We start from the raw sequence: 26,200 nt of genomic DNA on the forward strand, positions 1-26,200 counted from the left end.
GCTTTCCTTCCCCGCAGGATCGCCCAGGGCTGATCCTTTCTGTTCCTGTGGCAGCAGCTGCTAGGTTTGCCGCAGTTGGCGAGAGGGCCCCTCTGAGCCCCTGTGCACATTCCCCGCCAAGACCAGGTGCAGGCCAGCACAACCCCCATGGGGGGGGGCTCACTGAGCTTGTGGTTGGGGGTCTTGTAGCACTGGGAGGGTGGGGCTCACCTACAGCCAGTTCACCTAGGGGGCAAGGCCAGGGCCTCGGGCAGACAGGGAAGCCAGGCCAGCCCAGCCCTGCTGGCTGTGGTTCTCAAGCCAGTTTCCCATCTATAGGATAGTGTGTTGCTGGGTGGGTCAGTCTGATGGGGGGGGGGGGGAGGCTGGGGGTGATCAGCCAGCAGCGGGGGAGCCCAAGGCAAGGGCTCGTCCCGGTGGTCTGACCAGGGGTCCCTGAGACCAACTCTTACAGACCACACTTGTGTAAAAAAGTTTTTATTTTAATAAGTAAAAATGGCTAAGCTTCCAAAAGTTCTTAAATAGGATTTCAGAGGGGGAAATGTCAAGAGGCCAGGGAGTAAGGAGAGAGCCTGGGGCCAGGCAGGTGAGCAGCAGAATCCCCACCCCCTGGCCTCCCGCCAGCCATAAATACAGCCCAGCCCTCGGCAGGGAGGGCCGCGCTCCTATGTACACCTAGGAACACTATATACACACCCGGCACAGGGCCCGCCTCGGGGGGAGTGAGGCCAGGGCTGCCCCAGGATGCCTGCCAGCTGCCCAGATCCCATGGTTCCTGTGCCTTCTGGGGGCTCCTCAGCCCACCCCTTACACACAGGGCCTGGCAGGCTGGGGAAGAGGCTAACCAGGCCAGGCAAGCGGCCTACCCTCCCCCCTACTCCTGCCCTCCCCACAAGGGCTCACCGTTGGCCCGGGCCTGCCAGGCAGAGTGGGCCATCCCTGCCCTTCCAGCCCATGCCTTTTGCACCCATAGCCACGGCCAGGAGACACCATTTCCTTCTGAACATGTTTTCTCATCTCTGAGCAGATACAAGGCAGAAGGGCTGCCTCCACTCCAGCCTCCGCCTCCCGGGCTCCCGGTGCTACAGCAGGAGCAGGCCAGCGAGGCCTCAGGCCCCAGTCCCTGAGTCCCCGGGCTGGCAGGGTGGACACGTCCGTCACACAGGCACCGGCCTGGACTTCCCTGCAGGAGGGGAAGAGAGGTTTCGTCAGCCTCGGGGTATGCGGATGGGAGGGAGCCAGGCAGAAGCACACAGACAGCAGGCGGCAGCAGGACAGGCCCAGCCTTGAGCAGCCCTCTCCCCGGCACAGCCCTGCAACCCAAGGTGGCCAGGCGGGTGGGTGGGCAGGCCCAGGCCGCTGGCCCCACACTCACCTGGAGACTCTGCAGCCCCAGCCGTCAGGCTGCAATCAAAGTGACAGGTGTCTCACTGGTGGGCTTGCCTGGGGCTGGGACCCCCCAGGACCCTGCGGCCCCTACCTCCTTGGATCCAGCCCTCCCAGGCCCCTCTGTGAGTGGGGCCACGTAGGGGGCTGGGGCTCTGGCTTCCAGTCCCGTGCCTGCGCTCACTTCTCACCTGGGAAATGGGTGAGCCCTGCCCCCACCCTCCCCAGGAGCCAAGGCCCATGGCAGGGGTGCCTGGCCGGCTTTGGCAGATGTATGGCTTGAGCCCAGCCTCAGAGAATTGTGTCCTAGGCCTCAAACCACCAGCCCTGCTAGGAGCCCCAAGGGCTAGCTTCCTCCTTACACTACCCCCTCTCCAAGGGCCTTTGATTCCCCATCTGTAAAATGGGCCTAGCACTGCCTGCCCTGACTACTTCCCGGCACCCGAAAAGGTTGTAAAACAGGTTCTGCATGAGTTTTATGAACTTAGAAAAACAAAAAGTCCATTCAGGCAAGGGCAATCCAGTGGCTATTCACCCACACACCCCCCAATGGCCCACTCCCCAAAGGCTCACCCAAGGGCTGGAGCTTCCTCCGGATAGAGCCTGGGCGGCTGGTGGTCCCAGAGCCGGGGGCTGAGTGTGCTCGTGCTGAGGGCTGTGGGGTCTGGCAGGCTGGCTCCCACTGCGGGCAGATGTGAGAGGTGGGTGGGTGCCATGCTGCCCTGGCTCCCCATCTTCACCGTGCTTCCCCCCACCCCCCACCATTCCCCTCCCCCGCCTCCTGAAACTCTGCTCATCTGCACAATGGGCATGAGGACAGCCCCACCTCAGTTACTGCGAGAACCTGACATAACGTACGTAAAAAAGGGCAGGAGTTACTCCTGAGCACCGGAGTGCCAGCCTGCAACCCGCCCGCCCCCAGCCAGCTGAGATGGCCACAGGTAGTTCTGAGGCCAAGAAGTATCTAGACCAAAGAGGCTCCTGGCCGGGATGCTTGGGTGGCTCAGTTGGTTAAATGTCTGCCTTTGGCTCAGGTCACGATCCCAGGACCCTGGGACCGAGCCCCGTGTCAGGCTCTCCGCTCAGCAGGGAGTCTCCTTCTCCCTCTTGCACCCCTTTGGCATCTTCCCCTCGTCCGTCCCCCATCCCAGACCCTCCTTCCTGCCCATGACCTGGACATGCCAGCCCAAGGTGCCTCGATGGCAGTCACCATACCTCCAGATGCTCCTGGCTGGACCAGGACCCGAGCTCTGCCCTGCGGGACCCGGGGCCCAGCTCCACAGAGCGCACCCTCTCCGCAAACTTCAGCGAGTACAGAGTCTCACTGGTGTTCTTCTCCACGGGGGACACCTAGGGGACACGAGAGCTCATTCCCCCTCAGAACTGGAGGGGGCAGCGTGCGCACTGACTTTGGAGCTGCTGAGGACAAGGGTCCCTTCCCTGCACGGCCCGGGGTTCCTGGGCCACAGGGGCAGGGCGTCCGCGGTCGTGGTGCTGGCCAAGCCCCGCACGCTGACGGCCAGCCTGCCTGGCCCACTGGAGGCCCTCACCTGCACCACCATGAGCGTCTTGCTGTCCCCGCTGAGCGAGTCCTGCAGCAGGTAGGTGAGCTTGGAGTTGCGGAAGGGCACATGGCCCTGGCGGGAGCGCAGCGCAGCAATGACATCCCCCAGGGCCGACAGCGACTTGTTGATGTGCTGTGCCTCCCTCAGGCGACTGCCCTCGGCCCCCGACTTGCCCACGCGCTCCGAGCCAGCCAGGTCCACCAGGTTCAGCTTCCCTGCGGGGAGGGCGCCGGGCAGGTCAAGGCCGCCTGGGGGGCCGGGGGTCCTCCGAGCAGGCTGCCCGCGGCCCTTACTCACCCGTGGTGCGGAGGCCCGTGCTGCAGTCCACCCCGCGCACCGTCACGATGAGCAGGGCGTGCGAGCGGGAGCTGTGCTCGTTCAGGTTCGTGAACTCGGTCGTGCGGTTAGTGTGGCCAAACTCAAACACCTGGCGGGGAGCAGGGAGGGCAGAAGCGCAGGGTTTGTAGGGAGGGCTCTGGAATCACCCCATCCCTGAGGACTGCTGGGAGGGGGTGTCCCCAGGGCCTGAGGACCTGGCAAAGGCTGCGTCGGAAACCCACATGTCCTGTTCAGCTCCGTGTGGCTTGTGGGCGGGTCTCCCCAGCGCTTCCCCGCCCCCCAGGCCCCCCAGGCTTGCACCTTGTTGATGTCGTCCACACTCTGCACCTGGAACTCCGTCAGCCCCGGCACGTACAGCTGCCCGCTGCCGTCTGGGCACAGCCGGATCTCCAGCTTCTCCTGGGGCTCCTGCCCCAGCAGGTCCCTGCACGGACAGGCCAGATGGTCACTCCCTCCTCCCACTTCTGCCTCTGCTTGCACTGCTCCCCGCGCCGCCCCCACCTGGAATGTTCTCCCACCACATCACACCTTCAGGAAGCCTTCCTTAACTGCTAAGCCCCTCTCCCCTCCAGGTCCTCCCCTACACTCAGTCTGCTGAGGGCCAGAGACTGACTGTTCCCCAAAAGTCTCATGGTAGTGCTACTCCTGCCTCCACGGTGCACTGAGCTCATGTGGGCAGCGCCCCCCAAATCCCCGCTCTCATTTCTCACCACCTGGTGTAGCCTACAGGGAGAACGGGTAGACTTGGAGGGAAAAGGAGCACCTGGGTGTCCCACGTGGACTCAGAGCGAGCCCTCCTCCCCACCGCCCACCGGTTTGGGGCAGGACATGGGGCCCCGACTCCGAGCTTCATTCCGCATGGCTCCGCACGGCCACGAGGACCACAAAGCCAGCCCGGAGGCCCGTGCCGCGTGCAGGGCCCCCCACCTGAGGACCTCGTTGTAGATCTCGGCCGCGCTGACTGTAATGGTGTACTCCCAGTCAGGTGCCTTCTCCTGCACCTCGGAGAAGAGCAGCTGCAGGGCCCGCTGGTTGATGCCTGGGTTCTCAGGGGTTCCCTGGGGGCAGAAGCAAGGCCCTGGTGAGCCAGGCCTCTCCCGACCACAAGGGGTGGGCCATGCAGATGCTTGTGTGGGGTCTGTGGCCCCCTCCCCCCTGGCGACCACTCACAGGCCAGCCTTTCTGCCCAAAGCTTCGGCCTGCCTACTGGTCTGCCCCCAAACAGCCTCCCCTAGTTGCAAGTGACGTCACCTTCTTGGGCCTCAGTTTCCTCCACCTTTCCAGGGCACTGCCCTGCCAGGACTAGCCTGAGACTTAAAGCAAAGGGCTGGGTGAAGTGTTGGCGCAGGCCAGCACATGGGGGCTGCTGAGCACCAGGTGCATACCCACTCCTGGGGGCCCCCTGGGAACCGATCATCTCCCTGCCACTGCCCAGAGGGTGGCTCATGTCAGGGAGGCCAGGAGCAGGGCTCTGTCAGTGGTGGAAGGGAGGCACAGGCAGAGCCGCAAGTGCCCTGGGGCCAGATGGGCTGGCCAGCCCTTCTAGAAAGAAATTTGGAGTCCTCGCCTGAGCTGTCTCCTTCCCTTATGTAGCCCGCCCCCCCGCCCCGCCTTCTGGGGCTCGGGCCTCCCTGCCAGGCCTCACTACCCCTAGCATGCTCTGGCCTTGTGGCCTCAGCCCTGCTGATCCCTGTGCCTGGAATGCTCTTCCCCACACCACGGCTGGCTCCAGTGTCACCTCCTAGGGCAGGTGGCTTCATCCTCCCTTCAAAGGCCTGATCCCTCCCTCACTACTGATTCCCCCCTGGCACCTGACAGGACACAGCCAGATTTGCTGTGGGCACTGCTGTCTCCCCACTGGCGGGCTGGCTTGGGGTGGGGGGGGTGACACTTTGGTCACAGCTGTGCCCGGCCCCCAGAACGTGCCCGGTGTACATGGGCCTCGGCAGGTATTGGAGGAGAGATGCTCCTGGGGGTCACCCCAACTCTGAGCACCCAAACAGAGTTAGGAGTCCACCCCAACCCCCTCACCCCCCACCCCCTTGCTTGGCCTGCCCCCCACTAAGCGGTCTCATCAGTCCCAGAACTAGCGCAACAGCAGGGTCCACACAGGGAAGAGCGAGCCACCACGGCAGCCTCCCTGAAAGGTGCCTGTCCAGACGCTGGGACACCTGTCCTCACCCCTTCCAGAGAACCCCACGGCACCCCCTCAAGAGCTGGGGAAATGCTAACGCACGGAAGACACCCCCAGGGGCCACCTTCCATTTTTATGTAGAGTTGCGATTCTTCCTCCTCTTAATACTCCCCTCTCCCGCCCCTCTGCACCGTGGGGGCTCTGCCGCCAGCCGGGAGATGAGGCCCCACCCTGGCAGCAGAGACTGCCCTCATTCACCCTAACACCCCAGGGCCCAGAGCAGGGCAGCCAAACAGCAGGAGCGCCGTAAATACTTGGAGGCGAAATGAAAGCCCCTCCTGAGAGACCTCCAGGCGGTCTGGCCTAGACTCCGGCATCAGAGGGATCTCTGCCTGAGGTCTGAGTGTTGGCAGGGCCCCTGCCCACCCCATACCCACCGGGACCGTCTCAGGTCCTCCTGGGCAAGGTGCCCCCCTCTTCAGGCCTGGTGCCTTGGGGCTAACACAGCAGATGACCAGCTCTGCTCCTGTGCCACCTGAAACCTGAAAGCACGAGGGTGGCAAGGGGGTGGTTCTCACCAGCAGAACCCCTGCCCCCTGCAGCGGGTACCCACCTCCATCGTGTATGTCTTGCCGGCACCCGTCTGGCCATAGGCGAAGATGCAGACGTTGAAACCATCGATGCAGGAGGTGATCAGGGCTTGTACCTCCTGGAACACCTGGGGAGGGGACGCAGGATGGAGATGGCAAGCCCCCGGTGCGCCCCCCACCAGCTCTAAGTCCAGCCACCTCCCCTGAGCACGCTCTCCTTCAGCAGTAACATGGCGTGTACTGTTACTGGCAAGCGGCTTACTGTGGAAGAATTTACGACTAATAGGTCACAACAGACATCAGTGGGCAATCGGGTAGCCGAGACTGAAGGGAAGACAGGACAGTGCCTCCCGCCCACCAGCACCCGAGGAAGGGCTGCCCGGCCCTGGAGCTCAGGGGCCCCCACCTCTAGCTTCTACCACACTAAGGGACAGCTCAGCAAAACGAAGGAGGAGGCCAGCACGTGCCTGGCGCCTCCTGCAGCCTGTCTGCCTGCCAGCAGAGGACTGGGCAAAGGTGAGGCCAAGCGCAGGGACAGGAGGGTACAGGCAGGACAGGCCTGGCCAGTCAGCCCTGGCAGAGACAAGAACGCTGCCGAGACCACGTGGCTCTCACAGGCTGAGGGCTCTGCAGGGCAGCGGGAGAGTCCTAGGAAGACCTGTGGGACTGAGCCCCGTGCTGTGCTCCGCTAAAGAAGCAACGCCGCCAGGGTCAGGTGGGTGGGCGGGACTGAGTGTAGGAGGGACTGCGCGGGTGGGAGGGGCCCTGTGGGTACGCAGGGACACGTGCGTGGGAGGGGCCTAAGCGTGGGCGGGGCTGTAAGGGTGGGCAGGGCCGCGTAGGTGGCCTAGGCTGTCCTTGAATCTCCTCCCCGCAGAGGCTTCTCATCGTGTCTTAGCTTCCCACTCTCTTCTCTCCTCGGGTGGAAGGAGCGAGGCATGCCAGCACCCCAAGCTTCTCCATTTTGTCTCTCCCATTCTTATATTTCTTTCTGCCCATGCCCCCATCATCTCTCCCTGCGTGTCCCCTCCCCCCACCAACTGCTCTATCCCTTTCCCCCCAGGGCCACACTCACGTCCTGCTGCGAGGCCCTCGGGGAGAAGACCTTGTCCAGCTCAAAGGATACAGGCTTTCCTTTGTGCAGCAGATGGATGATGGAGTCATCGTCAGCATCGAAGGTCACAGCATTGGTCGCATCAGGTCCTTCCCCGTCCTCTTTGGTGACTGGCCGGACACGAGCAATCACCCGGATGTTCCCTGGGTTGTGTAGGGGAGGACAGAAGGGTACATACAGGCTTGGCCAAGATCAGACTGCCTCCCCACTGGCGTCCTTTGGTGTCCTGAGCAGCCTGGTGGCTCAGGAACCCCCAGCCTTCTGAGCAAGGCCACCCACAACGCTGTTATCAGTCACTCACACTGTCATGAATTCATGTATCAGTACACTTTCTTCCTGGGCAAACTGGCTAAGAGTGGGAGCTTCACGCTGGGGACAGGGAGGAAAGGTCAATTGTGGGGCTCGGGCACTGCACCCAGTCCGGTTGGGATACCAAATGGACACTCTGTATCTCTGGACTTCAGTTTCCTCTATACAGTGAGGGGCATGGGTCCCAGTAAGCCAAGGGACTTGTTCTGTCATTCTGAAAGGGCTTTCCGAATGCCTGGACAGGGCTTGGGAATGAGATGGGCAAAGAGAACCAGACAGCAGGTGGACAAACAGCACAGGGAACGGGGACGGGCAACCAGGCAGCTCTAAGGTGACTGGGGGCATAGACTGTGCCATCCCCTTGCTTCAAGCCCTTCCATGGGAGCTCAGTGCTCCTGAATGAAAAACTCACCCACAACAGCCAGCATGTCCCCACCTTCCCCTTCACCTGTACAAGCCAACTCACTATCCAGGCCTCAGCTGCGGCTTTGCCTCCTCCAGGAAGCCCAGCAACACCCCTGACTGTCAGACACCGAGCGGATCTTAGAGCCCCTCCCCGCCCGATAACAAAGGCAGTGTCTCCGTTCTCTGGGTGATTACTGATCACCGTGTGCCCCCTGCCCCAGCTGCAGTGAGCACTGTAGCCACAGCACCTGCGGACCCATGGCCACGTCTCAGCATCTGGAACAGCACTGGCCAGAGCAACCCTCCTTCACCCGTTGTGCGGTGGACAGGCAGTCTCAAGCCCCACCAGGCCCTTGGTCAGAACAAGCCGCCTGCCAGCCACCCACCGCCCAGGGCGTCCCTACCCCAGCTGGGGCTGCCACGGGCACGGGGGGAGGGCTTCAAAGGTGGACGGATCCAAGTCCAGGTCCAGGGTGGACCATTTAGTAGCCACGCAGGTTTGAGCCAGTTCCCCGACTTCTCTGGGCCCGGGGTCTCCATATCCATCGAGCGGGACCCACAGTAGCCCCTCAGGGACCGGGCACAGGCCCCAAGGCGTGGTGCTGGGCTGGGGCGAAGGGCAGCATCGGCTCCGAGCCAGGTCGGGACCCCCATGCCCGGGCGCCCCACTTCCCCCCGGCAGTTACCTTTCAGCCGCACGAGCTCATTGTGACACTTCTTCCGCAGCTGCAGCTCCCGGCGGTACTTGCGCAGCAGCTCCTGGTTGTTGCTGTTGGCCTCCTCGATGGCCTGGCCGATCTGGCGGGGGCCGCACAGTGCTGTCGGGGGCTGGCTCCACCACCCGGCTTACGGCGCGGCCTGCGCCCGCCTCCCACCCCGGGCTGAGGACGTGGCGTGGGCTGTCCCACGTCAACTCCTTCCAACAGCCCCCGCGGGGAGGTGCGGCTGCCGGGCCCCCTTGACAGAGGAATAAACCGAGCCTCAAAGAGACGAAGCTCCAGGCTGCCCTGCTGCTACAGCAACAGCCGGGCCTCCGCCCTCACGCCCAGGACTAGCACCTGACCATCATGAGTCAGCCAGGGCCAAATTCCAGCTCTACCCCTGAGCAGTTGGGGGACCTAAGGCAGCCAGCTCAGGCATCTGGTCTCATTGTTCTCATCTGTAAAATGGGAATAATGCCCTCTCGTCTGCGGATCTGTAGCACCGGGGAGGTAACGATCTCCAAGTCACACTTCATTAGGGGCAGAAGCAAAATGCAGACCACGCATGCAGATGTTCCCCTTTGCTGGGTAGAAGGGAAGAGTGTCTGTGCACCCAAAGACATCCGCGGGCTTCAGGAGCTCAGAAGGCTGGGGCAGGCGGGCGGCGGAGGGGGGGGCGCCGGCCAGGGTGCCGGAGAAGGGCCCTTCCTTTTCATCCGATGCCCTTCTGCACACCTTGAACTTTCTACTGTGTCCATGTGTTAGTGACGTAATTTTTGTCACTAAAAATTTGTCACTAAAAAACCATTTTACAGAAGAACTATTTTCTATTCCCGAAATATATCAGCCTCTCTACCCTGCAGGGCTGTGGTGCCGATTCAAGGAGCTGACAGCTATAAAAGGCTTAGCACGTAGGAGGCACTTAAGAGACACTAGCTGTTCTCATACTATACAAATACAGCTTAAGAAAATGAAAACTAACAGATGTAAGAATATATGTAGCACGTGTGAAATATAAGGATATATGTTGCATGCTTGGTTTAAAGAGTCATAATAAGGGCGCCTCGGTAGCTCAGTCGGTTAAGCGTCTAACTCTTGATTTCGACTCAGGTCCTGATCTCACGGTCATGAGATCGAGCCCCGTGTTGGACTCTGTGCTGGGCATGGAGCCTGCTTAAGATTCTCCCTCTGCCTCTCCTCCCCCCTACTCTAAAAAATTAAAATAAAAAATAAAGAGTCATAAGACAAATACCAAACACCTGCCCCTGACCAGTCTGTTTCTCAGCCTGTGTGAGTGGGGGAGGAGAGCTGTTGCCTGGGGGGTTTGCAGCATTTTGCAACGGAGCCCTGGGCTCCAGGGCCTCTGCGAGCCTCCCCCGTCCGCGCAGCACTCACCTCGGCCTTGACGCTCTTGAGGGCCTCCTGCAGGAGCAGGGGGAAGCCGCGCACCTGCCGCTTGAGCCCATTGTAGTCGTTGGTGAGGGTCCGCAGCGCCGGCTGCAGCGTCAACAGGTTGGTCCGGACACCTTGGGGGACACGAGAGGTGTCAGGCGGACAGGGGGAGGGGCTGAGGGGGGTGGGGGGCCCAGCCAGCCAGCTCACCTGCCAGGTTCTCGTGCACAGCCTTCATCTCCACCTGGGCTCTGGCAAAGGCCTCCTCGATGGCCCGGTTCTTGTCTTCCTCCAGGGACTGCATCTCCTCCAGCATCTGCCCGTGTGCCCGCTCCAGCTCTGACTCGTACATGGCAATCTGACGGCCCAGGCCAGAAACTCAACGTGGGGCTCGGGAGGGAGAGGGGTGGGTGCCAGAAAGAAGCCCCGCGCCCTACTCCACACACGCACGTGAGTGAACAGCGCCCCCGACAGGTCCGCACAAACACACACGCAGGAGAGGAGCGGATGGTCATCTCGCTCCCCGAAAGGCCAGTGAGCTCCATGCAGCTACTCCCTTCATTAGCTCCAACACCTGCCCCAGCACAAGCCACAGGCCCGAGGAGAGCAGGGGAGAGCATTTGTTAGAATAGTGACCAGGACCCCTTTCCAAGAACGTGTGTGCTGGGCCCTGTGTGAGGATACTCTTGGAATTATGTCCCTGAGCAACCCCCGGGGAGGTGGGTTCTGCGAGCGCATCATTTTACAGAAGAGGAAACAGAGACATAGACAAAACCAGGGAGAGAAGGGACTAGAACCCAGGTCTGTGGCCCCCCCCCCCCGAGTGCTGACCCGCTGCACTGTACTGAAGGCCCGCCTCTGGCTCTGCAGCCCGATGTGCCCCCGCTCTCTCCCAGCCCCGCCCCCAGCCTGTGCACCTGCGCCCGGAGCTGCGCGGTCAGCTGGTGCGAGCTCTGCAGCTGCTGCTCCATCTCCTTCAGCACCTGCCTCTGCATGGCCACCTGCTCCTGCAGGTGCTGGTTCCGGGCCTGGGACTCGCTGAGGGCCTGCTTGGTCTTGGACGACTCCACCTCCACGGTCCTGATGACGTACTGCGGGGGGAGGGAGAGACAGGCGTGTGGAGGTGCGAGGGTGCCTCGGCCTCACTCTGGGGGCCCTGAGACGCAGCTGGCCTTGGGAGGGGATCCTCAGGGACATCCCACCCAGAGCCGCTGGAAAAAACTAGAGGAGCTTCAAGGTGCTGGCTTTCCAGAGAATCCTCTCATTTCAGTAAGCCCACCAAGAGCCTGGCTGTGGCCCCAGCCCGGGCACAGAACAGACAAGAAGGGCCAAGATGAGGGCAGACTCTCAGATGCGCCACACCCGTGCCTGGCACGCGTGGGCGCCTCAAGCCTCGGGTGCCGGATGCCTACTGTGTGCCTGGCCCTGGACGGCAAGCGGGGGGGGGGGGAGACTGAGCGCAGACCTGGAATGATTCTTCCAAACACTTGCTGTTACTCATTCACCAAGACAAGCCCCTCGTCAGTGCGGCCCTGCCCTGGGCACCAGGGGCCAAGAGAGCAAGGGCCACCGCCAGAGGCTCACCTTGATGGGCGGCGACTGGGCCCGCAGGCTGGCGATGGTCTCATGGCTGTCTCGCAGGCGCCGGCTCAGCCGCTCCTCCTCCTGCGCCTTCTCGGCCAGGCAGTCCTTGAGCCGCAGCTCGACCTCCGCCAGCCGGTCGGTCTTCTGCTGCACCTCCAGGTTCAGCTCGGACAGCATGCCCTTGTTCTCGGCCACCTCCAGCTGCAGCTGCGACAGCTTGTCCCGGAGCTGGGCGCTCTCCTGCAGGCAGGCGGGCGGGAGCGGCGGCCGGGACAAGCGTGCGACAGAGGGAAGGACAGACAAGCAGGCAGGGGTCACTGCGAGGGACCGGGGTCACCGTTAGGGACCCGGCCCTCCGGGAGCAGCTGGGGCCGGGCCAGCCCGCTCACCTGGCTGTGCTCGCAGCCCAAGCAGGGGGCCGCCGGCTTGCCCCGCAGCTCTTGCAACTCGGCCTCGAAGCGCCGCATCTCCTGCCTCAGCCGCTCATTCTCCACCACCAGCAGGTCACGGTGCTTCTCCAAGTCCGTGCCCCCCTGCAGAGAGCCAGGGCACAGGGGGCGCATGTGGCCAGGGCAGACCCGGGAAGCAAAGAGTGAGGAGGCCAAGGGGGGACAAGGGCAGGGGAGAGAGCAGGAGAGAAAGAAAAAGGCGGGCGAGGGAAGGAGGCGAGCAGGAGCTCAAGAGGGACATAAGGAGAAGACAGGAGAGAAGGGGAGCCAGAGGGACGGCCTTCACCCGCCCCTCTCATTCTATTTTCCTGAGTGTGAAAGTAACAAGAGAGTCGTATTTATACACAGAGTTCACACTCCTACTTTACATCAGCAGACGAGAATTAACCTCTCTCCGTTTGGGGGTCACACAGCCTCTGAGGGCCTAGTGAGTGGTGACAGGTATTCAGGGAGCATCTCCCCGGCCGAATGGCAGTCTGCTGGGCGCAGATGCGGCCCCCACTTGGGCTGGACATGAGGGCTCTGGATAGGGTCCCGCACCCATGTGGAAGCGCCAGTCTGCACAAGGCCGGGCCAGCCCCCCGCAGGCCCCACCTTAGGACGGCATGTTGAGCCTCACCAGCTCAGATCGAAGGCGGCTCACTTCCTGGGCCTGGCTAATGAGCTTCTCCTTCAGGTTTTCCACCTGCCGGCACAAAGCCACGGTCACGGTGAGCCTGGTTCCTCACCTCCAGCCCCCGCCCTCCCTGTGCACAAGCATCAAGGCACACCTGGGACTCCGGGTGAGACACCTGCCCCGTCCCAACAGCCTTCAGCACCCTCGCCCACCACAAGACCCAGGTAGCCCAGGCTCTCGGGAAAGTCTGGGGAGCAAGCACACCAGAGGTGACCCCTGCACCACTCTGAGGCCACGCCAGACTCAGGAGGCTGACCCTCAGGACCTCTGCCTTGCACGCGCCCTTGCCATGGCCTGTGTCTACTTAGATATTTGTAATTTTATATTCTTTTTTTTTAAAAGGGCTCCGAAATTGTATAAACTCCAGACACGACAAAACCTACATCAGTCTTTGCCCAGTCCCTAGATTTTTCCATTCAAGGGGTGCCTGGCAAGTCAGCCTGTGCAGACAGGTCTACCAGCGACAGGGCACATCTCAGACCTGTGTGTCGTCCCCCCCCCCCAGCTCCCACTCTGCCTTGCTGGAGAGTTGGGCCAGCAGAGAAGGGGGTGCATACCCCATCAGGAAGCAAGGGTGGCCTGGCTCAGCCAGAGCCTGGGGAAGGGGAAGCCACCAAGATGCCAGCTCTGAGAGTGCACATCCCAGGACGGCGACACTCCCCTTGAGCTGTCCTCTAGGTGGCCACCCCTCCTGCAGGCCCCAGACCCCAATTCCACATTAGCCCCCCTCCAGGAACCTCCTGGGAAGTAACCCAAAAATACAGCCTATCACTTTGGCACCAGTGTTCCTCAGAGCATTTGGGGGTCTTCTCACAGAACATTCTGTGAATGACCGTACTTGACTGCACCTCACCTTGAGAAGGCCCAGTGAGAGTCAGACTCACTCTGTGGGGGGCTAGGAAGTGGCTTTTACCCAAGCAGGCCACAAAGCACTAGGTTCTTATTACTAAGTGACAGCTGAGCGAGTCTGCTGCCTGCAGGGGCCAGGCCAGCCAGGTAAGGCGGGTGAGGGGCAGCGCAGGTCCACCCGGAGGAAGCATCCACGGCGCCCTCCCTGCAGGCCACGGCCGGGAACACGCAGGCCCACGTCTCCAAACTTCTGACCTTTCAAGAGAGGCCAGATGTTGGGATGTCGGGGTGTGTCAGAGCTCCCCATTTTACATGGCTGATGTCATCCGCAGTCTGTGGCAGCATGCAGACATGCACATAGGAGCTCGGGCTCCCGGAGCTGGAGAGGGCAGCTGGTGGGGGAGCAAATGGACCGAAGACCAGGCCTGCGCCTCTTCTCTGCCCGCTGCAGCACCCCTTCCCTTGAGAGCCTGGCCTGAGCAGTGCTCCGTTCCTCTGGCCTTAGCGCCGAGCGAGGGACATCTCGCAGAAGGCAGCCTGTTACTCCTTGGCCGCGGAGCTGGGCGTAACCTCCCCACCCAGCATCAGGGGAATGGTCAGGTAAGTCACGGCGAGTGCTGGCACGGCTATGGTTACCGCCGTGTTTGTCAGAAGTTTTAAGTGACCTGGAGGAAGACTCCTCAACATACTAAGTCAAAAACCCAAAAACAAAACTGGGCCTGCAACATCAAAAAGTGGAGGTCTCTGGACTACAGGATTATGCCCGACAAATTCTTGGTGCTTTCAGGCAATTTTTAAGTCTCAAATAATATGTATTCCTCTCACACTCCCCCATCCTGAAATAGGTGGGTCTACCTCCCTTGGAAAGGTTGGGGTGTCCCCGCCCCCCTTCCTTCCCTCAGAAATCACCCCGGGAAGACCCACTTGCACTGAGCAGGTGCCCCAGACAGGCTGCTTCCTCAGCACCGAGCTGGGTGTGCTCTGACCTCGCTTGTCCCTAATGCCACCGGCGCTCCGAGCCGGATGCAGCGAAAGCGGGGTTTTCCAGTGCTTACTTGGGGGGTCGGGATGCCCGCCCGCCACCGGCCTGCAGCCCAGGCTCCTGCTCCCTTCTTGCATCACAATCAGAACTCTGGGTGCTCCTGGGCTCTGCCTGGAATCTCTGAGGGGTGCCCCAAAAGGAAGTGGCTGCAAAAGGGGGCAGGCTGGGGGTGTGGGTGGGGGGTTGAGGAAGAGCTGCAAAAGACTCTTTTCGTCAGAGATGTCAGTCATCTTCTGGCTCGCCTGGGACAGCGGGGTGGGACACAGGCCACCAACACTGCGGGGGGGCCCATCAGGCCCAAGCCACTCCGTGGAGCGTGGGGACGGTGCCCGGCAGGCCAGCTGCATTTGGGGTTGGGGAGTGAGAATGTGTGCTGCTCAGGAGCGGGACGGTCGCCCTCCACCCAGAGGACTCTGCTTCAGGAGCGGGGAGGGCAGAAAGTAGGGTGCTGGGGGTGAACCGGACCAGAGAGCAAGGCCTTCCAGGGGAGAGAGCTCCTGTAGGCATCCCTTCGCACACCCGCCCCAGCCTGGAGTCAGGATGGTGCTTGCACCTGGAGGCAGAGAGGGCAGGGACCTTCCCTATCACCCCTGAGACACCTGGCCCCAGCAGGTGACCCCAGCAGGTGACCAGCACCCCATAGATACTCAATAAGCACTTGAAGTAACAGCGGACAAGCAGCACGCACACTCCTGCGTGCAAAGAGCCAGGTCAAAGGAGAAGCAGGCTCCTGGCAGGCTGCCGATGTCAACCCCAGGGCCGAGGAAGGACCAGGCTGGGTTTGTGCCCCATCCCTGCCCAGGCTCAGGCTCCCTGGCAGCCGGAGAAACTGGGTCATGGGCCTGGCGCAGAGGGCCTCCGTGGGAGCGGGAGCCGGGGCCTGTCTGACACAAACCCGCATTTGCATCTCTCCGCAGAAGCAGGCTCCGAAGAGGGCAGGGCTGCCGTGCCAGGTCTGTGTTCTCAGCTGTCTGCTCCCATCAGTGCAGACAACCTGCTGATTACCTCCCCACCTCCCACCAAGCCTGGCTCACGATCACCAGCTCTCTTCGGAGGAAAAGAGGGCTCTCCCAACAGCAGGACCAAGGCGTTGCTGAGCTGAAAAGGCAAGAGGTCCTGGGATCCAGAACACCTCAAGGAAACAGAGGCCAGAGGGGCAGCCCTGGGAAGCACTCCATCCTGTCCCCACACACGCCCCCTCACAGGACACCTGACTCCTGGCCACACGACCGCTGACTGTGCCTATCTAGCCGCATCCACCCTGCCCTGCCCACGGCCAAGTTTTCACATTCGAGTCCTTCTGCCGCTGAGCAACAGTTGAGCACGTGGGCTCTCAGGCCAGACAGCCCAGCTTTCTAATACAGACATCACCCTCCCCCCTGGATGACCTTGGAGAAGTCTCAACACGGCCTTGCCTCTTGCTTTCCTCCTCGGGATAATGAGGCTACCCCTGGGAGAATGTCTGCAGGATTAAGTGAGATTAAATGAGATAATACATGTAAAGCACTTAATGAGTTCTATTGTTAGAATGAAGGCCCCTAAAGGCAGGGATATTTGTCTCTTGAGTGGGTGCCCCACTCCCGCGCCTAGGACGGCAGCTGGTACACAGCAGGTGCTCAGTAAATGCACGTAGAAAGAATGCTGACTGAACAACGGCCAGGTAGAGCAGGGTCTCTGAGGGAGGCTGCCAGGCAGGCCGTGGGGCAGGAGGGCTGCTGGAGGCCGGGGCCCCGCTGGGGCGCCAGAGGAAGGACGCTCACTTCTGGCAAAGGCAGGAGCTGCTCCAAAGCTCCAGGCCGCGGGTGCCACGTGGGAATGGCAGCCCAGAGATGCCTCGTCTTCCAATATTTTCTGACAAAATAGGAAGTCCAGATTTTTACATGAACTTAACTAAGGTTTAAAAATTGACAACTAGGGCACCTGGGTGGCTCAGTCGGTTAAGCGTCTGCCTTTGGCTCAGGTCATGATCCCGGGGTCCTGGGATCCAGCCCCACATGGGGCTCCCTGCTCCACAGGGAGTCTGCTTCTCCCTCTCCCTCTGCCTGCTGCTCCCCCTGCTTGTGCTCGCTCTCTCCCCCTCTGTCAAATAAATAAATAAAACCTTTTTTAAAAAATCTTTAAAAAAAAAAACCAGTTGTGCTTCTACACACTAACAATGAACAATCCCGAACGGAAATTTAGGAAAAATTTCCATTTACAATAGCATCAGAAAGAATAAAATAGGAATAAACTAAATCAAGGAGGCAAAAGATTTGTACATTGAAAACTATAAAATGTTGCTGGAATCGATTAAAGTAGACACTGGTAAATGAAGACATCCCGGGGTGTCTGGGTGGCTCAGTCCGTTCGGTGTCTGCCTTTGGCTCAGGTTGTGATCTCGGGGTCCTGGGATCGGGCCCCACATCAGGATCCCTGCTCAGTGGGGAGCCTGCTTCTCCCTCTCCCTCTGTCCCTCTCCCTTCTCGTTCTCTTTCTCTCAAATAAATAAACAAAAATCTTAAGAGAAAAGACATCTCATGTTCGTGGATTGTCATATTCTGAAGATGTCAGTATCACCCAAAGGGATCATCAGACTCAATGTAACCCCCATCAAAGTCCCAATGACATTTTTTTCAGAAATAGAAAAATCCATCCTAAAATTCATATGAGATTTCAAAGGACCCCAAATAGCCAAAATATACTTGCAAAAGAAGAGAAAGTTGGAGATCTTACACTTCCTGATTTCAAAAGTTACTACAAAGCTAAAGCAACGAAAATAATGAAGTACTGGCATGAAGACAGACATAGAGACCCATGGAATAGAATAGACAACCCAGAAATAAACCTTCACATATGTGGTCAAGTGCTTTTTGACAAGGGTACCAAGACCATTCAATGGGGAAAGGACAGTCTTTCCAACAAACGGTGTTGGGAAACCGTACGTTCACATGCAAAAGAATGGACCCTTGCCTTACACCACAGACAAAATTAACTCAAAACAGAGCAAAGACCTAAACGTAAAATCTAAAACTATAGAATTCTTAGAAGAAAACATAGAGGAAAACCTTCACGGCACTGGATTTGGCAGTGCTGTCTTGGATGGGACACCAACGACACAGGCAACAAAAGACAAAATAAATAAGCTGGACTTTATCACAATAAAACTTTTTGTGCATCAAAAGACACCAAAAACAGGGCAGAAAGGCGACCCATGAAATGGGAGAAACTATCTGCAAATCATATACTGATAAGGGGTTAATATTCAGAATATAGAGAGAACTACAACTCAACCACAAAAAAACAAAACAAAAACAAACAAAAAAGCAATCAGGATGGGCAAAGGACTTGAATGGACATTTCTCCAATGAAGACCGACACATGGCCAATAAGCACATGAAAAGATGCTCGAAGTCATTAGTCATTAGGGAGCTACAAACCAAAGCCACAATAAGAGACCACTTCACACCCATTATGATGGCTAGGATTTTAAAAAAAACCCTCAGAAAATAACAGATATTGCTGGGAATGTGGAGAAACTGGGACCTTTGTGCACTGCTGGTGGGAATGTAAAATGGCGTACCCAGTGTGGAGGACAAAACGGTAGATTACTCAAACAATTTTAACTAGAACTACCCTATGATCCAGCAATTGCACTTTGGCGTATTTACCAAAAAAGGAATTAAAATATCTCGAAGCAATATCTGCACACCCATGGTCGTAGCAGCATTATTCATAATAGCTAAAATGTGGAAGCAACCCAGTGTCCACTGACGAATGAATGGATAAGCGAAGTGTGTGTATCCATACAATGGAATATTATTTTGCCTTAAAAAAGAAGGAAATCCTGGGTGGCTCCGGTCATGATCCTGGGGTCCTGGAATCGAGCTCTGTGCTGGGCTCCCTGATCAGCAGGGAGTCAGCTTCTCCCCCTCCCTCTGCTCCCCCCACACCCCGCTCATGCTCTCTCTCTCTCTCTCTCAAATAAATAAATAAAATCTTTAAAAAAAAAAAAAAGAAGAAGGAGGAAATCCTGCCATTTGCAACAGCATGGATGAACTTGGAAAGCATTATGGTGAGTGAACTAAGCCGGTCACAGAAGACAGATACTGCGATCCCACTTACACAAAGCACCAGGAGTGGCTGAATTCACAGAGACAGAGAGCAGAACGGTGGGTGGCAGGGGCTGGGGGAGCGGGGTGGGGGAGTGGCTGGTTAGTATTTAATGGGAACAGTCTCAGGTTTGCGAGGTGAAGAGTTCTGGGGCTGACGGTGCTGATGGCTGCACAGCGGCGTGGATATACTTAATACCACTGCGCTGTACACTTCAAAACGGTTGAAATGGTAAATTTTACGTTATGTATAATCACAATGTTTCTAATGGTTAAAAAAAAAAAGAAACAAAGCAGGCAAACAAGACCCATTTGAAGGCTGGATCTAGTCTGCCAGCCTGTGGCCTCTGGGCATGACTTTTTAAGGCTCTATCTTGAGGTTCAGGGGCAATGAGGGGGGAGTGCAGTCCGCGCACGTGGAACACTGGCAGGAGCCTTGGGAGTGGGCAGCGCGCTGCTCCAGGGACATCCACAAAGGAGAGGGGAGCTCGAGGCCACCAGGATGTGGCCCGGGGCTGTTGTTGCCAATGTCGGGGAGGGTCATCCAGACCAGCCACAGCCACACCAACACCAGTGGCCTCCGTGGCCTATGTCAGCTGGATGCCTGAAGACTGAGGACTTTGGTCCGACTGCTCCCCGCAAGGAGCGCACTGGGCCCCCCGGTCAGTACAAATATCTCCATCTGACATTTATCAGTGGGTACGCCTCCAAAGACTCCCGCCGCCCCCACAAGCCCAGGTCCCAGCGGGGATAACAGCAGCCCCCTTTACTGAGTCAGCTTTGCCAGCAGGGCACAGGGGCTTCCTAAGATCATCACTTTGAGCCCCCCAATTCTGGGGGGTAGGTACATTATCCCCACTTTCCGGGAAGAAAAACTGAGATTCCAAGAGATTAAGCCTTAGTTGAGCAACTCGCTCAAGGGCACCTGACAGCGAAGTGGTGGCCGTCGGACTGAAGCTCAGGTCTGTGGGACCCCCTCAGGGCCCTCAAATGCAACTACCAGGGCTACCCTGCCCTTCAGGAAGCGCGGCACGGGAAGGCAGCCGCATTCAGAGGGCGAGTCTAGACGAGGCTGGGAACAAGGCACCGAGAGCATGAAGCAGCCTGTCCGTTTCTTTTCTTAAATGAGCAACATTCAGAAGAGCAGGAAGGTCGATCTGGGTCAAACCACAGTGAGCCCGACAGGCGACCAGAGCACGCAGAAGCGATAGCTCACGAGGCATGGCACTTTACAGTCTGCCACCCGTTTTTCTGTCCAGTCTCAGGACTGATCTGTCCAATAACACGGCACGGCCAGGACTAGAATCCACGTGATTCCAAATCCAAAGCTCTTCCCAGTACAGATGGTGGTGGTGGCAGCAACACCAACACTATTGGCTCATCTCATCAGGTGCTATGATGCCCATTTCACAGATGAGGAAACTGAGGTGAAGAGTGGTAATTAACCAGCCCAAGGTCACACAGCTAACTGAGTAGTGCCCAAAGTCAGGATTTGAACCCGGCTCCTGGCCCATGTGGTTGGACACCGCTCTACAGTGTTGGACCCTCCGAAGAGGAGCCCAAAGACCCGGAGCCCCAGGAGCATCCCCCGAGATTTTCAGGAAAGAACTGGCAGTGAGCAAGTTCAAGGGTAAAACACGAGCAAAGATGAGGAACCATCTGAAATTCTCCCAATCGTCCAGGGGAGCCGGGGATGGGAGAGGACAGGGGCTGGGATGGTCTGGAAAGCCGGGGCACAAAGACCCCAAAAAAGCTGAGAAGCCTCACCTTCAACTTCCCCTGTAAAAAGCAAGTAGATTTTGCTAAGTGGTGCACCTGGGTGGCTCAGTCCGCTACGCATCTGCCTTCGGCTCAGGTCACGATGTCAGGGTCTGGGGCTCGAGGTCCGCACTAGGCTCCCTGCTCAGTGGGGAGTCTGCTTCTCCCTCTGCCTCCCCAGTCTCACCTGCTCTCACTCTCTCTCTCAAATAAATACATTAAAATCTTTGCAAAAAATAAAAAAGTAAAAGAAAAAATTTTTTGAAAATTTGTTCAAAGTCATGAAAGGCCACATATTGTTATGACTTTGTTTCTATGAAATGTTCAGGAAAGGCAAACCCATACAGACAGAAAGCAGACCCCTGGTTGCCAGGGGTTGTGGGGGGAAGGGGCGGGGGAGTGACTAAACAGGCCTGTTGAGGGGGATGAAAACGTTCTGAAATTAGATGGCGGTGATGGCCACATCACCGTCCTAATATACTTAAGAACTTTAAATTGTATACCTCAAAGGGGTGAATTTTATGGTATGCGAATTATATTTCAGTAAAGCCCTTAAAAAAAGACTTTTAAAGACTTTTTCAAAAATGAAGTGCCAGGACAGCCTAACCTGGAGAAGGTCAGGGAAAGAAGAGCTGCTGCTAAGCTCTTGCCACGGACCAGGCACATGCTGCAGGGTGTGAGCCCTGGACCAGCCCCCAGCCCCACAGGGCTACCCAAACCTTTGTTCTGCCCCTATACTCATCTTGCTCCTCCTGCCACAGTCCCTTTGCACAGACTGTTCTCTCAGCTTAGAACCCACTTCCTCTGCTTTGCTCCAGCACTACTTTCTCAAGGAGGCTGTCCCTGACCTCCCTGAAAGGTCCTGATGTCCCGGACAAAGGCCTTGGTACAAGCCCTCATGCCCTGTGTGTGCCCACCTGCACAGCCCTCGTTACTCTTTTAACTTAACACGGGTGCATATACCAAATGTCTGTTCTCGCCTAGACCCTAGACCACAGCCTCCCTAGGCCAGGGCGTGCCTGCGCACCTGGACGTCCCCAGTGGTTAGCTTGGTGCCCAGTGCATACCAGGCCCTCTGCAAACATCTGAGAGAGTGAGGCAGAGGGGCGCTGCAGGAGGCAACAGAGACACAAAACTGGTGTGTTACCCCGCGGTGGAGAGGAGCCCCTGACAGTGAGGCAGACAGGCCTGGAGGCAGCAAATAATGGCGTCAGTGTCTCAGAGGGAGACAGGGGCACTAGGGACACCTCAAGGAGGCCCACCTAACTCAGCAAGGGGCAGGCAGTCAAAACAGGTAGTTCTTGAGAAAAGGACACACCTGTACGCTGGAAGAAAACGCATGAAAGTAATCTGCGGCTCCCTGGAAGCAAGAACAAGTCACGATATTCAGTGATGTTCCCCCAAGCAGAAGGCCGGCATGCTGGGGCGCCACAGAGAAGAGCTAGGCCCCGCCTGAAGACAGGGCTTTCAGCACAGAACCCTAGGCCCTGAGTTCAGGGCACGGATCCGAGGCAGAGATGATGTAGAGACAGGGTGGGGGGCCTTGGGGAAGTGGGGAAGGCCGGACAGACACAAAAGACAGACACTGACCATGGCTGGGGGGAGCTGAGCCCCCAGACAGGGGCCTCAGGGCCCACATGCAGGTGGGGGAGGAGGACCCATGGTCAGCCCCAGAGGGCATGCAGCTCCGAGTCGGCACCTGTCCTTCTGGACAAGCGAGGAAGGTGACAGCGCTTGCCAGCACACACCTGAGGCTCTCCCTGGCTTCCAGAAGTCTGAGAGCTCCTCCTCCCATGCGCACTCCCACCAGCCTCTCCTCTCCTACCAGCCTTCTCTGGGGTGACCTCTGCAGTGACTTTTGTCTACTCGGACTGCCTGGTAGTGCGACAGGGTAGACCCCGCAGCAGCCGTAGGGCTGGCAGCATGCCAGAACCTCCCCGCTCCACTCACATCTGCACACGCAGCCTGCACTTCGGGAGAGGTCGGTTCAGGCACCTGGGAAGCACGAGGAATGGGGCACGAGGAGGAGCAGAAGGGGAGACCCAGGCCTCTGACTCTTGCCACCTTGCCCTCTCGTGCGTCCCTGAGCCAAGGGAGGGGACCCTATCTGTTCCAAGTGCCAGTGGCCCGGTGGGTTCGTTCCAGGGGCCCCAAGCAGTGCCCTCTGACCTGCTCCACGATGGGCAGTGGCCTCTGCCCGTCCCCTCCTCCCCAGGTACCTGGTTCTGCAGCTGGGTGGATGTGGCTTGCTGGTCACTGTCTCGGAGAGCCAGCCTCTCCTGCAGGGCTGCCAGCTCCTCCTGCAGCCGGGCTTTCTCCTCCTGCAGCTGGGACATGGCCTCCACCATCCTATGCACCATGGGGGCCGCACCTGGTGACCCCGCCAGGCTCGAACACCTCCCGCTGCCAAAGAGCCGCCCACCTATGAGCAAAGTAGTGGCCAATCAGCGGAACAGCAGAGGAGCCACCCCGGATGAGGAGAGGGGGCCATCGGGGCAGGGCAGACCATCGGGGATGGGGTGGGAGTGCAAGCCGAGGGCAGCAGCAGCGTGTGTGAGCCAGGGGCTCCAGGCCTGCCCTAGAGGGAGCCACGTCCGCGGGCAGCTTCTGGGACACACAATCGCGTGGATTAGGACTGAGGAAAGCAACTTTCACCCTATACCCCTCAAAGCATGTGCCCTAGGTCTGATGGGCTGTCCCCTCTCCACAGCCAGGCCGCAAGGAATCACAGCTGAGAGAGACACGGCTTCTGGCAACATCTGATGAAGAGTCTGGGGTTCTCTCCCCCAGAAAACACTATTCTTGGGAGAATACGATTTCTTTAACCCCAAACCCCCTCTAGAGACAGAGGCTCCCCAGCCCGTCCCCTGACATCCACAGGGAGTGGTCACCGCGCACAGAGAAGGGGTGAGGGGTGGGTATGAGGGTGCAAAGGACAGCCAGACCAGGACACACGGACACAGACACAGCGTGTGAGCAGAACACAGCCAGGCCCGCTCCAGGGCCGACACCTGCGCTGAGCACAGGGACCGCACGGGCACGAGGAATGATAAATACCAGGGGGGGCGGTGCCTCAGCCTGAGTCCTCCTCCTCTCACGGCCTTCCACTGTCCTGTCACCAGGAGCAGGAGAGAGACAGACAGACGGACGGAAGGACAAAGACACAGAATCAAGGGCCATGACCTGCTCATAGGGCCTGGGATGCGTGTCACAGCTTGCTTGGAGGACACCAAGAATGGTCACCGTCTCCGCAGGAGGGGAGCTGGCAAGGAGCTGGGGGCGGGGGGCGGGGTTGGGGCAGAGGAGAGGGTGTAAGGGCAGGAGATTTGCCTCTCCCCTCGGGTAGCCCAAAGGGGGACCTGGCCAAAGCCCCAGGAGGCAGAAAGGTGCTTCCAAGAGTTTAGTGTGACAAGTGGCACCTGCTGACTCCAGGCCTCCTCAGAGCAGCAGGGCTTCCGGGCTCCCCCACACTACCCCCCAGGAGCCACGGCTGGGAGGCAGGACTCCCGGAGGCTCCCAGACTCTGTGCCTGAAGTCACACACCCCACTGGCAGCTTCGACCCACCAGGAGGCAGCAAGTGCGCTCACTGAGACTCAAGAGAGGCCAAAACAGAGCTTTCGGGCTGGGCGGGTGTATCAGCCCTTTCCCCAGGACGGTGGAGCCTATGAAGCCGAAGGTGCCACTCTCAAGAGAGCAGGTGAAGAACACACAGGCTGGCCTTTCCCTTTCTCGCAGGCCCTTGGAATAGCTGCGACTCGAGCCCCTGCAGGGAGCTGGGGCGGGCGCGTCACCGGCTGGCTAGTGGCCCCGGCCGTGAGGCCTGTGTGTGACGAAGCAGGTGTTGTATCACACACAGCTGGCCAAGCTTCTGCTCTGTTCCAGAGACAGTGAGGTCAGACGGATGCTTCCAGGCCTGCACACGGGGCTGCCATGAGCAGCATGTGACCAGCATGGCCCTCAGCCCTTTGCAGACTGCCATGGCGTGGTAGGGAACACACTAGACTCCAGTCCCGAGAGCTAGTTCTGCCGCCTACGAGATGGGAGGGCGGGGCCCCTGGGGTCCTCCTATGCAAAATGGGGACATTGGTCCTTGCCCACAGAGGCAACCTTGGAAAAGGAGCCTGGAATCCTTGAGGGATGCATAGAAGGGAGTGTCATTCAACAGGCCACAGGGCTGGGATGCGACATGGAGTCGTTTTTCTTGTCCAGGACACTGAGAAGGTTCTGAGACACCCCTGGAGCCCACACAGGGCTTCAACCTGACCTCAGCACAGGGGCGCAGCCAGGGGTGCTGAAACGAGGCCTGGAGAGCACTTGCTGGGGGAGAAAGGACCTTGAAGAAGTTAGGGAGTTCAGAGGAGCAGGGAAAGGTGAGATCAAAGGGCACTTGGGGACGAGGGACTGGACGGGCTTGGCGCTGAGAAGGCTGCGTGCCTCTCTTAGTGAGGCAGTTGTCAGTGCAAGTTTTCAAAAGACAGTGTGCCTCAGAGACCCCGCCTGCTCACTGCCCCTCACGGCCACTCAGGCACAGGGACACTGAGGTCCGGCCCTGGCCCCACTGACAAGACTCAGTCCCCACTCTTCACAGGAGCTGCTCTCTCTGTTCTCCACAAATTAGGAGAGCCAACCTGACTGGCTGGACGGTGCACCCCTTCCCAAGGCCCGTCTGCCCACACCTCGGCCAGACCCCGGCACCTGCCCCTGAATGCCAGACAGGCAACTGCAGCTCTGGGACAACCCCAGAGAAGGCACTGGCTCTTTCCACCACACAGAAGGTTCAGAAACACCAATTAACCCGTGGTGACGGGAGGAAGAAAGCAAGAGAAAGCTTTTTCTCCACATGTTCTTGGCTGTCCCCTTGGGCTCCTTGAGGATGCTTTTTCCCAAGTACTGCTGGGCTCAGGCTTCCCACTAGGGAACCCCACAAAGGGGGCCCATAGAATCTTCCAGAACCAGTCATCCTGGCCAGAGAAGAATGGAGCCACCAGCTCCTCTATCCCAGCCTTGCGGCAGCAGGGTAAAACCCTGTCCTAGAGCTTCTGGGTCCCCGGTGGATCCACAGAAAAGGGGCTGTGTTCAGGCTTCTCTCTGCGGGCTGTGGCGTCTCTGAGGCTGCCACCCCTGGCCTGCTTTTGACAGGCACTGGGAAAAGACAAAAAGCAGGGAAATTCAACCCCAGCCCACATGGGCCTCTCATCACTGGGTGGGGCCCTGGTGGCACTGGGACGGAGACATCCCTGGAGTGGGGGTGGGCGGCTGGGGTCTCTGAGTTCCAAGTCCAGGTGGCCACGATCTGGCTGGGCCACCTCCAGGTGCAGAGGACAGCATATGGGGACCGCTCAAATGCCACAGCAGCCTCCCTTCCAGTGCCAGCTTCAGCGAGGGCTGTTCCAGGTTGGTGGGCAGGCCTCCTTTACCTGTTTTCTCTACATTCATGGTGCCACCAGCTTCCTGGGCCTCCCGGTCCTGCCTGGGGGCCGGCGCCTGCCTCTTCACGAGCTTCTCTTCTTTCGTCCCCTGACTCTTGTTCTCGCACCCCTTGTCCAGCAGGGCTTGCTGCCAAGACACAACCAGAATCCTCACGTGAAGGGGACTGCAGTGGGGAGGGGACCCCCCCGAGCCTGAAGATGGTGTGCTCCTGGAGCTGGTGAGCACCCCGGGCCCACGGATCCATCGCTCGCTGTGTGAGTGGGTGAGGACAATGAGGCCTGGGGTCTGGAAGAAATGTGCCCAGAGGTCATGACAAGACAGTGGCGGCGCATTTTCTTGGCCCCCGTTGGCAGCCAGCCATCTGCACCAGAGAAGAAGGTTCTCGGGC

General features: G+C 59.0%; 1 protein-coding gene across 7 annotated transcripts in view; it reads right to left on the reverse strand.

The window, feature by feature from the left end:
* Positions 1–461: 461 nt before the first annotated feature.
* Positions 462–26,200, reverse strand: part of KIFC3 (kinesin family member C3) — a 52,130-nt gene continuing 26,391 nt past the window's right edge. For 3 of the 7 annotated variants that reach the window (XM_045806877.2, XM_045806874.2, XM_045806878.2), the window contains 18 exons: positions 25,800–25,938; positions 22,601–22,803; positions 12,588–12,653; positions 11,909–12,052; positions 11,520–11,759; positions 10,853–11,026; positions 10,146–10,293; positions 9,939–10,069; positions 8,529–8,640; positions 7,090–7,271; positions 6,038–6,142; positions 4,218–4,348; positions 3,591–3,714; positions 3,249–3,378; positions 2,937–3,166; positions 2,602–2,736; positions 1,960–2,068; positions 462–1,183 (listed from right to left, as the gene is read on the reverse strand). In XM_045806877.2, coding sequence (XP_045662833.2) covers positions 1,158–1,183; positions 1,960–2,068; positions 2,602–2,736; positions 2,937–3,166; positions 3,249–3,378; positions 3,591–3,714; positions 4,218–4,348; positions 6,038–6,142; positions 7,090–7,271; positions 8,529–8,640; positions 9,939–10,069; positions 10,146–10,293; positions 10,853–11,026; positions 11,520–11,759; positions 11,909–12,052; positions 12,588–12,653; positions 22,601–22,803; positions 25,800–25,938 — 2,529 coding nt within the window. In that variant the 3' untranslated portion in view covers positions 462–1,157. Of the gene's footprint in view, positions 1,184–1,375; positions 1,405–1,959; positions 2,069–2,601; positions 2,737–2,936; positions 3,167–3,248; positions 3,379–3,590; positions 3,715–4,217; positions 4,349–6,037; positions 6,143–7,089; positions 7,272–8,528; positions 8,641–9,938; positions 10,070–10,145; positions 10,294–10,852; positions 11,027–11,519; positions 11,760–11,908; positions 12,053–12,587; positions 12,654–22,600; positions 22,804–23,438; positions 23,494–25,799; positions 25,939–26,200 lie in introns of those variants that run through there. The other 4 variants (XM_045806875.2, XM_045806880.2, XM_045806879.2 and 1 more) reach the window with 4 other exon arrangements.

The sequence above is a fragment of the Ursus americanus genome, chromosome 21, assembly GCF_024610735.1.
Source record: "Ursus americanus isolate L20-20 chromosome 21, mUrsAme1.1.p, whole genome shotgun sequence".
Lineage (NCBI taxonomy): Eukaryota > Metazoa > Chordata > Mammalia > Carnivora > Ursidae > Ursus > Ursus americanus.